This window comes from Nanorana parkeri, unplaced genomic scaffold, assembly GCF_000935625.1.
Source record: "Nanorana parkeri isolate BGI_ZX_2015 unplaced genomic scaffold, ASM93562v1 scaffold108, whole genome shotgun sequence".
Taxonomy (NCBI): domain Eukaryota; kingdom Metazoa; phylum Chordata; class Amphibia; order Anura; family Dicroglossidae; genus Nanorana; species Nanorana parkeri.
The window spans coordinates 459,071-473,908 of NW_017306376.1; the positions used below are offsets into that span (position 1 = coordinate 459,071).

The 14,838-nt window shown below is 41.0% G+C and overlaps 1 protein-coding gene across 1 annotated transcript in view; it reads right to left on the bottom strand.

The window, feature by feature from the left end:
* CDH23 (cadherin related 23) overlaps nucleotides 1-14,838 on the bottom strand; it is a 782,513-nt gene that overhangs the window by 414,087 nt on the left and 353,588 nt on the right. The window contains exon 11 of the mRNA XM_018553073.1: nucleotides 11,291-11,479. Coding sequence (XP_018408575.1) covers nucleotides 11,291-11,479 — 189 coding nt within the window. The remainder of the gene's footprint in view (nucleotides 1-11,290; nucleotides 11,480-14,838) is intronic.

Consider the following 14,838-nt stretch of genomic DNA (forward strand, 5'->3'; position numbering starts at 1 on the left):
TATTTATGTAAAAAGGATGGGTTGTAACTGTTAGGGAAATGCGTTTCCTGAAGAAATATCACGTCTATTTTTTGAGAGTGATAATGATTAAAGGCTACTCGCCGCTTAACTGGCGAGTTCAGGCCTTGAGCATTATGTGTAGCTATACGTATATCAGCTCTACAGGAAGCCATTAAATCCACGTGGCTGTACTGATTCTTTCCAATACCCCGATTCATACTCACTCTCCCACACAGATCGATAGAAGCCCCTAGTCGCTATTCTTTTACGACTCCTCTGGAGAGAAGAACTAGAGCGCTCAGGTATCCCGACCCACCCCGCCCCCAAAAGTGCGTTGAAAAAAAAAGTAGGTTGCTCTGTCAGCATTGACCAAAAAACACAAAAGACAACGTGTAACACAACATAAAAAACATTTCTTCGGGCACCTATGTGCCCCTTTGAAATTTACTTTAAGAGCTACCCAATATGGTCTAAACCCTGATATTTCCTTTTTAAAATAGAAACAGTGCAAACATATACTGTAAATCACAAAACACAGTGCAAACAAGAATATAGCCTAAAATATTTCCAAAACCTTTAAGTAATGTGTGTAGTGTAAAGTTCATCTAATGTATTATAATAATAATACAATGGAAAATAAAATGGGAAAACTTATTTCAAAACCTAAACACAGACCAGATGTGGGATTGTTTTAAAAACACAGTACATACTGCTACTTCAAAGTGTATACCTTTAGGGAGCAAAAATAAAAGATCAAAGACTAAACCAATATGGTTTAATAAAAAACCGTAATATACAGGGGTACGGGTACTCCTAGAATGAGATCCTAATAGGTTGGACTTGATGGACTAATGTCTTTATTCAACCTCAAATACTATGTAACTATGTAACTATGTATTCAGGTGCATCATAATGTCCATTATGTGTGTGCTGGTATAATGTTTTTGTGTGGGGAGACAAATTTTTTTTAACAAAGTTACCATTTTTTTTCTATTTAAATGTCCCCAGTGGATGACATTCACATACACCAGCTGTGCCAGGTATATCACCCTTGGGATGAAGGAAGAGAACGAGGAAACAAAGTCCCTATCCCCTGCTCTATTGTCACTCTGCAATCTACTGAACCCAGAAATGGTCAGTACTGAACACTGTGGACAGGCACTGGGGCTACAGTGGGATGAGTGACAGGGGAAGGACAGATGGGGCTGTGTAGTAGGGGACACAATGGCCAAAGGACTGGTGGATGTGCTCAACTGCTATTTGGCTGCCAGATCACATCCACAGAGCTGGGAAAACTTGAACTGCAAGCACAATGATCACTGAAACAATCAGTGAGCTTGCAAAGAGAAGGGGGTGGCAAGCAGCTGGTGTCTATATTCACAGGGATTTAATGCATACAGGCACTGAACTGCTAGATGCATGGGGGGGAAGCACACAGGGACACTTGCTGCTGCCTTGTGAATGTGATCTGAATCCATTCACCTTCCAGTACTAGGCACAAAAAGCAACAGCCACAACCATTACTTTGTGGATGTGATTGGTGGCATCACTGATCATATCCATTCACGAAAAAAGGAAGTCTCAGGTACCACCTGCATGGAGGACCATGAGTTTGCAGCCTTAGTAAATGTAGCTGCCAAAAAACCTGCTGCAAGTAGTTAAGTTCTGCCGTAACCTTTACGTCGGTGACAGTAAAAGGATTATGGCCACTGGATCAGATGAATGGCAAAGCAACTAGCTATTTCAGAAGAAGTCAGTGATGGCAGCCTCAATACTCCCACAGTACAGGTTTCTTCTAAAGACTGAGCAAAGATGACTAAAAACTGAAGTGAAAACGGCTACAATTTGTTTCACTGCCTGTTCCTGCCTTTATGAATGGAAAAAAAGTCTGTGTGCTCATAGTTTTCCTCATAAACCTTGAAAATGGTTATATTCTGTTACAGCTAGTGTCCTGCACCAATCTAAAATGACTTCACTAACAGAGAAAATCCATGTTTACATTCCACCTAATGGCTAGTTTAAACTTTGCAAAATCAATTCAGTGTCCTTAAAAAGACAGGTTCTCATTTATTTGAGTGGCGGTGTGCGTGTGTATGTGCTTGTTTGGTGTTTTCCAGATAAGCCACAGCCTCTCTAATCTATTGTCCAGAATGACAGGAAATCAAACCAAATAGACTTGTGCCTCTTCTATCACTCTGTTGACTGCACAGCTACCTTTTAATTAAAGTCCGATCACATATATCTGCACAAGTAAAATGCCATTCCCTCTGCACTAACTGGGGAGATAAAGGCGTTATAAGCGAAGACATGTCATTAAAATGGAGATGTTAATGCGGACAAATGAGATAAAATTATACCGTACTGACAACTGGCCTACCGCTATCAAATGTCCGAACGCAACAAGGATGTTTTTTTTAACTGTATCTTTTAAATGCTATTCTGAATTTCATCCCTGATGACTTAAAGCAATTTGTTCATGTGGTACCGTGCAGGTGAAGAGCACAGCCACTGTGAGCTCGTTGTTTGAAATGATGTGCCTAGATTATACATAGACTATGTTCTTTGCTGGATGCTGCTTGGCCACACAGGGATATTGAAAGCTAAGGTGATTTTCAGGGGATCGCTCACTAAAAAGATAATTAGTGAGTTATAAACCTTGTTAGTAGTAATAACCCCTCTTCTTTAAACATACCTCATCATTTACATGCATGTGGTATTGTAAATAACATCAATGAGTTTCAATTTTGCCTTTTGTAAAACATTTGAATTACCCTTACTATATTTGCGCAGCTGGCTGCACCGCTTTCCCCTAACTTCATTTGGAAGTGAGCCCTCTCTCTCCTGATCACCAACGGCAGGACTACATGTCCCATGGGCACTCCTGCATATTGGTTGCGTACTGGTATCTCCAACCAGCAGAAAAGTTAGTAAACAAATACACTTTTTAAATTAAAACAATGCCAATTGTTTTAAAGTAAACTTCATTGCCCATAGTTTACATTGTTTCTCTACTGCAATTCAGTGTTGGCCTGATCGGTCAATAAAAGCAGGGGGGCGGGGAGGTAGGTGGGGCTAAGGTCCCTTTTAGCTTCAGCTTCTTTGTGTTGCCTGTGCATGTCAGTGCACAGAGTGGCTGGATGCATTTGTGTAGTCCTTTGGGGGTGGTGACAGCAGCCGATATGAGCCGCCACAAAAATAAAGTGTGGTTATGGAAAAAAAAAATCCTGTGCAGAATGGATGAGAATGTCAACGACATTAATTAGAAAACCAAATTATTTGTGTGTGGGTATGCAATGCTAAAGTTTTAAATTTGGATATAAAAACAGTTTAAAACCCAAATTTGACACCAAATTGTGGGTACCTATAAAGCAGTGGTTTTCAACCTTAGTAACCTCAGGACCCACATTTGTCCTTGGTCATTAAGCCACGACCCAAGTCGCACTGCACTGGAATGCAGGGCATTGGAGTTGATTGGAACATCTGAATCTAATGATTTGGAGGGATGTCCCAATACTTTTGGCAATATAGTGTAAGTCCTTATGAACCCCGCTCATAAAAACAGTAAATATAAGTATAGACCTCAAATGTAAACTTCCTACATTTCACAGCATACCCTCTTGGCAAGAGATGACCAGCATTTACATCCTGCAGGAAGTTGGCAGAATTTTTACTACTGTGCATTTGTCAACAGTGACCAGAGAGTATAATGGCTATGTTCATCTCCCTGCTTCGAGTAGGACAATTAGCTGCTATTGACAGAAAATTAGGTTTGTCTCAGTAGCCTGCAAGGCAGCTGATTACAAAACAGTAGATATCTGTTAACTGCGTTACAAAATGGCTCAAGGGACAACTGTAATGGTCCCGGGATCCGCTCCACGAGCCGATTGCATTCCAGAGTGGAAGTGCTGAATTGTTCCTATATTCAAAGACTGTCTTATGATTAATCGCTCACGTTACCATCCCAAATATGTTCTAATACTAGGAGTATGAAGTAATATTCCTCATATAACTGCAACTTATCATTTTTGTTGTTTTGCGGTATATGATGTCTAAATCCCAAACTCTCCGTTTGTGATTGAGAGAGCCGCCTGGGATTAAAGCCTGACACCGCATTTCAAATCATACTGGTTAGAACTGCAGCTGAGATCCACCGCACCTCCCCGAAGTAGGGCGCATGACAACAACTTGTATTTGCTTCAAGACAAAACTTGGCTAGAAGCAAGGGACGGCTCCAGACAGTTTCTTGGGATGCTGTGCAGTTGCTGGGAGTATAAGTGGGGAACTAAGTTGCTGCCCTTGAATCCTATGTTATAAAAGCAAAATGCTGTGCTAGGCTTCTTGTGTGACTCTGCACTATTAAGAAGAGATTCTAGGTGTAAAATAAGAGAGAGAGAGAGAAGGGCAAAAAGAGGGAGGGGGAGAGAGAACAAAGAGAGGGAAGAGAGAGAGCTAAGGGAAGAATGGGGAGTAGAGAGAGGGGGAAGAAACAGCAGAAAGAGAGGGAGATAGAGCAGGAGGAGAGAGAGCAGAGGGGAGGGAAGAACCAGATCAGAGAGTGGGAGAGAGCAAGGAAAAGAGAGGGTGAGTGGAGGGGAGGAAGAGAGAACACAAGTGGAAAGAGGAGGGAGATAAGGCAGAAATAGGGAGAAGACAGATGGGTGAATATGTTATTGCTTGCCAGGAGTTGGGCTTTAAAGGCATAGTCCACTTTTTGCAAAAATATAATACATAAATTAAAAATAAACATAAAAAAATAACAAAAACTACAGTAGGGATGTTGGAATTTTAATTATTGCACGGTTGTTATATTGCCATAAAACCACAATTGCCTTTTTTGTCTTTTCTAGAGTTTGCAAAGGTTTGCTTTAATGGAAATGTTGCGATCGTCTACTTGGATCGATCCTGGTGTCTCCGATGGTGTGGGAGGCTGGTCTGGAATGGATGTGCTTCTGTTTGACCGGCCACAAACTCGACTGGCCGGGCCGAGCCGCGTCCGTCAGGAGCAGACAGCAAGGGGGGAGGAGCTACGTGCGGCTAAGTGACCCCGTGCGCCGCGTGTCAGTGCTGGCAGTCGGGCTATGGTCATAGGGGTAGAGAAGTATCGGGTGTCTCCAGTGGCTACGCATTTCGAGGGATTGCCTCTTTATCAAGCCACAAGATCCATCGATCACAAGATCCAAGTAGACGATCGCACAGACAACAGGGGAGCTCCTAATTGTAAGTCCCCCTTTTTTACTACTGTGACATTGCCATAGATATCTAAACCCGACACTGTAAAGATCTAATAGTGTGCCTGACGCTGTCCTCATCTATATATCCACTGGTCCCTTCGCCGGATCACACTCACCTACTCACACACAAGGAATTTTGGTAGTTGCGCTCCTGATCCTTTGTTTGTTTTCGTGGTTACTAATAGACAGGGTCCTCTCCCTGTAACAAGGAGATCTGCACACCTTTTCATAACAGCCACCTGTTTGAAGCCTGTCTGCTCTACAGGAGTGCGCTTTATCTTTTGTGTTTTTTATGTGTTTTTTATACCACAATGATAGATGGATAAAGGAGTGCTTGTTGGAGTCTCGAGGGTGCGCTTGAGTTGGTCAAGATTACAATAAAACACTCATTGCCTGTATTGCATTGTTGTTTAGTGTGATGAACAAAGTGAACAATCTTCATGGAGTAGTATTGCCGAATATATTTGACTTTCTGACATTATGTGGTGAAACCTTTTCCAGATATGTTACACTGTTTCAATTCAAGTATTATCTGACCCAGCAGCGGCCAAAGATGTCTCATTTGACTAATGTGCAAAGTAGGGATGCACCGATACCAAGTACCGTCCTTGGTACAAGTACAAGTACAGATACTTTTCGAGCTCCAAGACTAGACTAGAAAAAAATTCAAAAGTTAGGAGGCAGCTGTCATTTGTTAGGAGCACACGGAGCTACTGGGATTTGTACATCTCTGTTTAACCCCTTCATGACTGAGCTTGTTTTTAGTTTCTGTTCGTAAATGACTGACACACTTTTGAAATTTGTGCTGTGTGATTCTTCCACGTCAGTAAATATACTTTCTTACAAAGTGCACCCACACATATTATATATTGTTTTTTAGAGGACAGATAGACACACATATGTTATATAAATATGTAGCCCTAACACCTCACTTAGGACAAATAAAATATAAAAAAGAGGAAAAAACTTTAAAAAAACACTTTTTTCCCAGTTTTGATTTGTAGTATTTTTTACAAAACCAGCACAGCTAAAAAAAATTCAATAAATACATTCATTTATCCTTTATTTATTTACACTTTTTTTTCTTTACACTTTTCACTATTTTTTTTACACTTTTCACTATTTTTTTAAAATGTCAACATTTTTTATTTTATTTATTTAATTATATCAAGCAGTCAGTGTGAATTAATCTCACTATTACTGCTTGATAAATTAATACATTTTTGGTTATTATTAGGCTGCTTCAAACTTCAGAACAGCCAATAATAAGTTAGTGACACTGATCCTGCAGCAGTTCAGGATTCAGCTGTCACTAAAGGTTTTCTGATCGTTCCAACAACGATCAGAAAACTGAAACATTCTTCTTTCAGGAATAGATACATTATGTATCTATTCCTGAAAGTGAAAAAAAAGCCAGTATACGATCGAGAGAGATATCTCAGAGGTTACCAGCCATCTAATGCAGCAAATAACTTGTCACATACAGTGTACGTGACGAGTCATTTGGTCCCTTTGTGGCGGGACCAATAATTCTACCTGAGGTAAATCATGGTTAGCCTATTAGGTCTGACAAGTAGATAAAATACACTGCTGAAAAGCATCCCTGCACATTTTTCTTTGCTTTTAAATTTCCATATTGATCTGGAACACTCCCAATGGATTTTAATGGTGTGGTGCTAGATCGAAGTTAATTAGATGGGCAGCAAAATGATAAGCTTTAAACCAAACTTGCCTACAGAAGCCTGTGAGTAGATAAACATAACACCACAACTGGCAACAGTGAAACAATAAATGCATATGAGAGACTGGGAGAAGAACCCACACAAAATATGAGAACAAGTGGAAAAGGCTGCTTGAACTTTTTGCAATGTAGATGTAATTAATAATTATACATGTATCTAGTTTGTTTAGAATAAAAAACAATGTTCTGCAAGGGAAAAAAAGAAAAAACACATGTAGAGAGTAAAATAGCATGTTCAAACAGCATAAGTGCAACACAGGCATATCCAAAAATTGCATACAAATTGCCACCTTCTACAAGGGAAAGAGGTGGCTACAGAAGCTGCTTACACGACCAATTCCCTTAAACTTTGCCAAATGGCTTACCTTTATTAATACATTTATACCATACAAAATAGTGTAAATGCAACACCATTACCAAAACACACCTTCTATAAAATTGACTACATTGGCAAACACCTCACACACTAAATACATCTCTGGGCAGCCCACACCCATACCACTCATTCTTAACCCTATAAGTACCCTTTCTCTGCCAAGGCCTTTTTTCCCGTTTTTTACACATGATATAACCCACATTTTAGGCCTAAAAATTAATTTAAACCCCAAAAACATTATATATTTTCTGAAAGCCAGCACCCTGTAGAAAAAAGGTTAATTGTAGTGCCCCAAAACAAAATAAAATACTGATTTTTGTCAAATATAAAAGCAAAATTGGTTTGAGGTGCACAGATCACCAAATCTCTGGGAGCCAACCCCTAGTTAATTTGGTAATGATACGGCAGAGAAGGAAAAATAAGGGTTTGTGTTGGCTAGCAGAGTGACAAATCCAGTAAACATCACATCAAAATTGATTATACAGTATATAACATTAGAAAATGTATTGGTTCGTCAAAACAAATTATTAAAAAAGAACATTTAGACAATGTAATTGAAATAAAAAGAATTCACCCCAATAGGGGAACCTCCTAATGACCCCCTTGGAGTCCCACAAATAGGGTTCAAGTAAAAAAGGGCAAGATGTATAAAAAATGAATATAGTACTTTGACTATTAAGGCTCTAATATAGAAAAATTCAAAAGTGAACCCTCTAGTGGGACAACCAAAGTTGGTAGGTGTGTTAGCCTCATCAGCATCGCTTGACTCTTACGGTCATAGCTACACACCTACCAACTTTGGTTGTATCCACTACATGAGTAGTGGATACTGGACAGAACACTGCTGGGACAGCGCTGCTATGTGATACTCTGGTCTATGTGATCGATCTGTGTGACCACTTTTGTTGAAGGATGTCTAATATGGACTCTGTGCTGTATATCAGAAACTGTGATTAGAAGCATTGAAGTGCTGCCATATGCTGATTATAATTGACAACAGCGGGAGTAGCAGAATCAGTTACACAGGAAGCATCCACTAGCAAACGCAGTATACGATCACATGGTTACGGAGCTTTTACTGTACATATATCGAGCTCACTATGCAATGAGTATGGGTTTGTGGGTTCTGTTGAGCCTTTAAGTGTAAGAATCTTTATTTCCCTTATACAATGTGGCACACAGAATCTGGACTCTCTCCAGCTCAAGGACATCTTTTCTGTGGATTGGTGACCAAAACTGGACCGCATACTCCAGATGAGGCTGAACCAGCGATCTATAAAGTGGCAAAATGATTGCTTTGTCTCTACAGTACATTCCGTTTTAATACAACATAGTACCCTGCTTGCTTTGTTTTCTGCAGCCTGGCATTGCAAGCTATTATTCAGTCTGTGGTCTACTATGACCCTCAAATCTTTTTCCATTTCTGACTTCCCTAGTGGGGTACTCATTAATGTGTATTCTTCTTGCCTATTTTTAACCCCAAAATGCATTACATTACATTTTTCAATAATAAACCTCATCTGCCATATAGTTACTCACTCCCCTATTTCATCCAGGTCCTCCTGCAATGTTATAGTGTCTAAGTCCATGTCTATTACCCTCCCAATTTTAGTATCAGCAGCAAACACAGAAACATGGCTATTAACACCTTCCCCAATATAATTAATAAGCAGGTTAGACATTATGGGGCCTAGCACAGCACCCTGGGGAACACCACTCTCGATCTTAGACCAATCTGAGAAAGAGCCATTTATCAATACGCTCCGGACCCATTCCTGTACCGCGTCAAAAGCTTTGGCAAAATCCTTATATACCACATCCACCGGCCTCCCTCCATCCACATCTCTACTTACCTCTTTGTAGAATGTTAGTAGGTTGGTCAAATACATAAATGATAGCTTAATTACAACACCCAGATGAACATCAATGAATAAAGCTAAAGATTAATCTAACAATAAACAATGTTTGTAACTATATACCAACAGCTAACAAAAGCTGCACTCCAAATATTTGACTTAGAGTCTTTTGCTTACAAATTCATTTGTAAAAAAAGTGGTTTAAGAAAACCCAAAAAATCATCAGGTTAATTGGCTGCACCACATGTACAGGCAGTAGGCAGCAATAACAGCCCTTTTATTGTAGAGCGGGGAAGGCTTAGAACTAGGGATGCACCGATACCGATGCTAGCATCGATATGGGTGCTGATTTAGAGTATTTGGGCGAGTACTCACCAAAATGCTCCGATGCCTAGCACGAGTACTTCCGGTATCAGGAAGCCGGGCAGCGCGTCATTACACGCTGCCCGGTTTCCCGATTGGCCGGGAATCAGCTCCATGCTCTCTCGTCGCCTCGTGAGGTAAGGTTACCTTACCTTAGTATGTGCAGCCTGTCACCCCCGAAGCCTCTCCAGCGAGAATGCGGCCTTCCTCCGGTACCCAGCCGGAGCCGTCTGGCCAATCAGGAAGCCGGGCACCTCATGTCATCTCATAACGAGGGAGCATGGGGCCGGCCTACCGGCCAATCAGAAAGCAGGGAGTCGCATCATTACACGGCGCCCAGCTTACTCATTGGCCGGCCAGGCGACTCCGACTGGGTACCAGAGGAAGGCCGCATTCTCGCTGGAGAGGCCACGGGGTGACAGGCTGCATATACTAAGGTAAGAGGGCACTTTTTTTGGTAATCGGGAAGCCGGGTGGCGAGTCTTTACATGCTGCCTGGCTTCCCGGCTAATCAGAAAGCCAGGTGGCGAGTCATTACACGCCACCATGCTTCCTGAATGGGACTTACGTTACTCTGTAATTGGTATCGGCGAGTACCAAAAAAAAAATTATCGGTACTCGTACGGTGCATCCCTAGTTAGAACCTGTACCACATTTTTATTGCTGTCTGTATTCCGCATGGTGAAATTCCCCTCATTCTGTGTGTTCACTGGGCAAAACATAATGAGAAATATCCCCAACAACAACACAGAGGGCAAAAGAAGAGGTTCTAAATCTTTCCCACTCTATTCAGAACTAATTCAGAACTTGAGCGCAAACGTGTTCTCCACAAGTCCCGGCAGACGAACACTTGGCTTTCTCCCCTATATTGCTGGCTATGTCTCAGGGATGAGGAGATCAATCCTTTTAGACGCGGTGTTGGTAAAGTGCTTCTGGAATGTACCTGCGGACTCCAATACGTTGGGAGAACCACTAGGGAACTGCCCAACAGGAAGTGATGTAAGACAGGAAGGGGTGTCTCAAACAGCGGGTGTCTCGCTACGCTAAGTCCAACTACGCTATTGCTCACTAAGAGCTCTTTTGATCAGCTTCTATTTGGTGAGTACCCACCCGAGAGGGGCAGTTCGGACCACCTTAAATACACTGCTATCTTTGTTTGTACACGGGGTTCACCGTTCACCGAATTTTTCTCCATAAGGAACACTTTTTGATGTTTCACAGGATTTTTATATGACTTTATTGGACAATTTGATTGGTTTTTATGTTTTATCTTTATCACAGCAATTTTGTATTGGTTTATTAATCACATTTCATATACATTAATAGGCTCCAGGCCGACCCGCCTGAAAACCTATCTTCCACTTTTTATACAGAATATTTAATACCTTTAGCGCTTTTTATTTTGGTTGATTAACGTAGGGATTTCTTTAACCCCCTTTTTTAGAGCTGCTCTGGGTTTATTAGATTTGTTCACTATTTTTAATTATTTAATTATTTACTTATTTATTCCTTCTATACTACCATTTTTAATTATTTAAGTATTCACTTAATTTTCCTTCTTTACTACCTCTCTCCAGAAGCGCAGATTATCTATTTACAATTATTATTTAATGTTTTCCCCAAGTCACAGCTGCTCCAATCAAGTATAGAACAACTTATACATCAAAACATAAGAGCCTAGGAAGAATAAAAAACAAAGCAAAGCAATCTATATACCCCTTACCTCATCTTTATCTTGAACTTCAATATACAGAGGCAATGCAAAACCCAACTGAGCCAATTCTGGAATGCTGACAGAGTACTCCGAGCTATTAAACTGTGGGGCATTGTCATTGATATCAATCACTAGAATGTTGAATGTTGTTCTCACTGTAGCATCAGAAAGGGTTCGATCATCCAGCTGTTCGGTTGCCTTTAAATAGCATATAAATGAAATGTGTTAATAGCATATTGTATCTTTCAGCTATGCTGCGCATTAGTTACATTTATGATATTTTTGTGAAGTATTGTATATTGTAAACGGCAGACAAGATTACATTTAGAGATCGAGTTGCCCTAAGCAAATGCCACTGATTAAGTTCTGTGGTGACCACGCCCTTTGTCATCAGCCATGTTACCTTATTTTTAAAAAAAAATGGTAGACTGAAAGAAGCTTAGAGGGTGCCCTGGTGTGTCCTCCGGATACATGCAAAGTGGTAGTGGTATGCCAGGTGCTGGAATGTTCTCGGTGTTCCAGTACCCCACACTGAGAAAAGCTACAATGGTCAAGCAGAGTGCTCTGTACTTAACAATAGAAAAATAGTCCCGGTGGGTGGGTATTGTGGTAACAGAGTTGGAGCGTGTGCTCAGGTAAGTAAACAATGGACATCAGTGCTGTAGGGGTTATTGTATTGTTACAGCCTGCCACTAACAATCAATGCTGGGGGGTTAACGGTACTATTACTGATCACAAATTGTCATGATACCATGTACAGGTATCTCTACATGGTAACCAAATATGTGACCACACTTCAGATACCAAACAATTCCTGTGAACTTTAGTTTATTAGAAAAACACCACAAACACATGCAACCCCACCACCACCCACAAGTAACATATGAGAGCTAAACATCATACAATGACAAATCAGATATCAGAGAACAGGGCTGGGTATAACCTAGAGAGCAGAGCAACAATAGGGAAGCCAGGAGACACAGATCAGGGGGCCTCAGGGAACAGGATACGGCGACAATACTGAGGCACAGGCCTCACTGCAGGGAGAGGTTAAATACCCTCCCAGATCAGCACCAGGTGGTGACTAATTTCTGAGACACCTGCAGGTGAGCACTGGAACTGCAGGACCTGGTTCCAGCGTTACAGTGCCACCTGGAGGTGCTCAGGTCCCTGATACGAATGAAGGGGAAATAATTGCAGCCACTTATACCAGTGATAGGGACTATTATTGCAGCCACATACACCAATATCTGGGGGTAACTTTTACTGCCACCAATGATGGAGTTTATTTTACGCCCGCACTACAAACCATACACCATTAAGTGACACTCATTATTGGCAGGTGGCACACACATTATACAAGATATAGTACTTCTGAGCTTCTGCACATCAGGAGGATTGATATGCTAATTTCAGTCTCTCTGCACATTTGAAGTTGTATTTACAGTTGCTGCTGTCCGCACTCAACTATCCAGTTCTGCATTTTCTACCTTTTGTAAATGTGGTAAATGCATACATTTATCAGCCATGTCTATGGCAACAAAATTGTTGCATAATGCACAGTGATTTGCCTCTACACAACATAATTTGAATGAAGCCACTAAATGCTCATACTTAAGTGTGGACATACACTGGTTGATGTATTACCTTATTTTGCATATACCCCAGCAGTGAGACTTCCCCTTAGAGTCCAGCACTCTGTTATACAATGTTATCTTCATTGTGCAGTCCCTCCTGTCCTGGAATGTCCATGAAAAGAGGATGGCACTGCTAACTCAGATGTAGTTGGGATTCCCCAAGATGTGTCTGTATGTATCTGTATACATATAATGGCCAAATGTATTGATACCTCTAAACCCTTTCCCTAAAAATCCAAATTTGGTTTCAAATTAGTTGAAACTGACTAAAGTAAATGGCAACCCATCATTTCTAATTTCATAGACCAGACTCTTTTTGCATTATGACATATCCTCATAAGCAATAAAACAGCACTGACAAAATATTAGTGCTCATTTGAAACTGACATTATTGGATTTTAGTGATCTTTCAAGCAGACTATTTACTTTAATTAGTATCACAGGTTCCTTCAACCCTCGTAATCAGTCACTTGACCTATATCAGGGGTAGCCAAACTCTGGCCCTCCAGCTGTGGTGGAACTACAAGTCCCATGAAGCATTTCAAGATTCCCACAGCCACAGACATGACTTCAGGAGAGAGATGCATCATGGGATTTGTAGTTTCACCACAGCTGTAGGGCTGGAGTTTGGCTAACCCTGACCTATATGAAGAAAAAAAAGTACTCACTGGGGCATTTGTGTCATTGTGTGAAGCACAGTAAAGAAAGAGAAGTGCAAAAAAAACACAGTTGTCTGAGGAATAAAGGAAGAAAGTCATATTATGCTAGTTTAAGGTCCATGGGACTTTAGCCAACCTCCCTTGATGTGGCCATAAGAGGAACACGGACAAAATAATAATATGACTGGTAGAGCCAAAGAAAATTAAAAAACAAATTCTGGCTGACCTCTAAAATCAATGTACAACAATATCAAGCTACACCATCTGTTGCTGTCTGAATGAAAGTGGCATCTATGACAAAAGACCCAGGAAGACCCTTGGCAAAGAAGCCAGATTGGAGCTAAAATACATGTTACAGCAAGTTACACTTCTTCTGTGGGAATGTTCTGTGGGCAGGTTCAACAAATTAGGGCTTTTTTTCTAAGTCACAGCAGTGCTGTGCTCATAGCACAACTGTGTTTTTTTTTTAAAGTGTTTTTAAGGACACTGAACATTCCATAATGATATTGTGGTGCTGTGCTGCCTCTGGCATTTGGTACCTTGAATCTGTGCATAAGAATATTAAGTGGTAGTAGTATGTCTAAAGGTGCCCATACACCTTACAATTTATCTGCAGATTTTCTGTGGTCAGATGGAAAAAGTGCAACAGATTGGCCCAGGTGGAGATTACTCCAAACACACAGTTAAGTGTAGATGGAAGAATCTGTTGCACCTTTTCCATCTGACCACAGAAAATCTGCAGATAAATTGTATGGTGTGTGGCCAGCTTAATGTTACTATGCCTGTTGCTGCTTCCCAGTTCCTTCTGGTGGTTGCTTGTTGCCAGTGCATCTTCGCCCAGACTTCTTGTCAGCTGTGAGCTAATGAGCCTGTCCACACACTCTCGGTACCTCTCTGTCACCTGTGGGCTATTGAGTCTGGCCATACACCCCTCAGCCTTGGGATTGGTTAGTGGCAATTTATTTAAGTAGCTCAAGCCCTGGGCTCTGGGATTGTCATAGTTCTGTCTAGTCGTGTCTGCACAAGCCTGTATCTAGCCCCTGTATATCTTGGTATTGTGTCCTGTTCTTGTCGGATATCTTGTATCCTGTTCTTACTTCAGCCTGTTCCTGGAATACTCTTGTTGTGTCATCCATTGCCAGTCAATACTTCTTCTCTTTACCTGGAGCTCATATACAATCATATACAGAGTGTATACAGTAGATATAAAAAGTCTACACGCCCCTGAAAAAAGGCAATGTTATTGAGATGTAAAATCAGA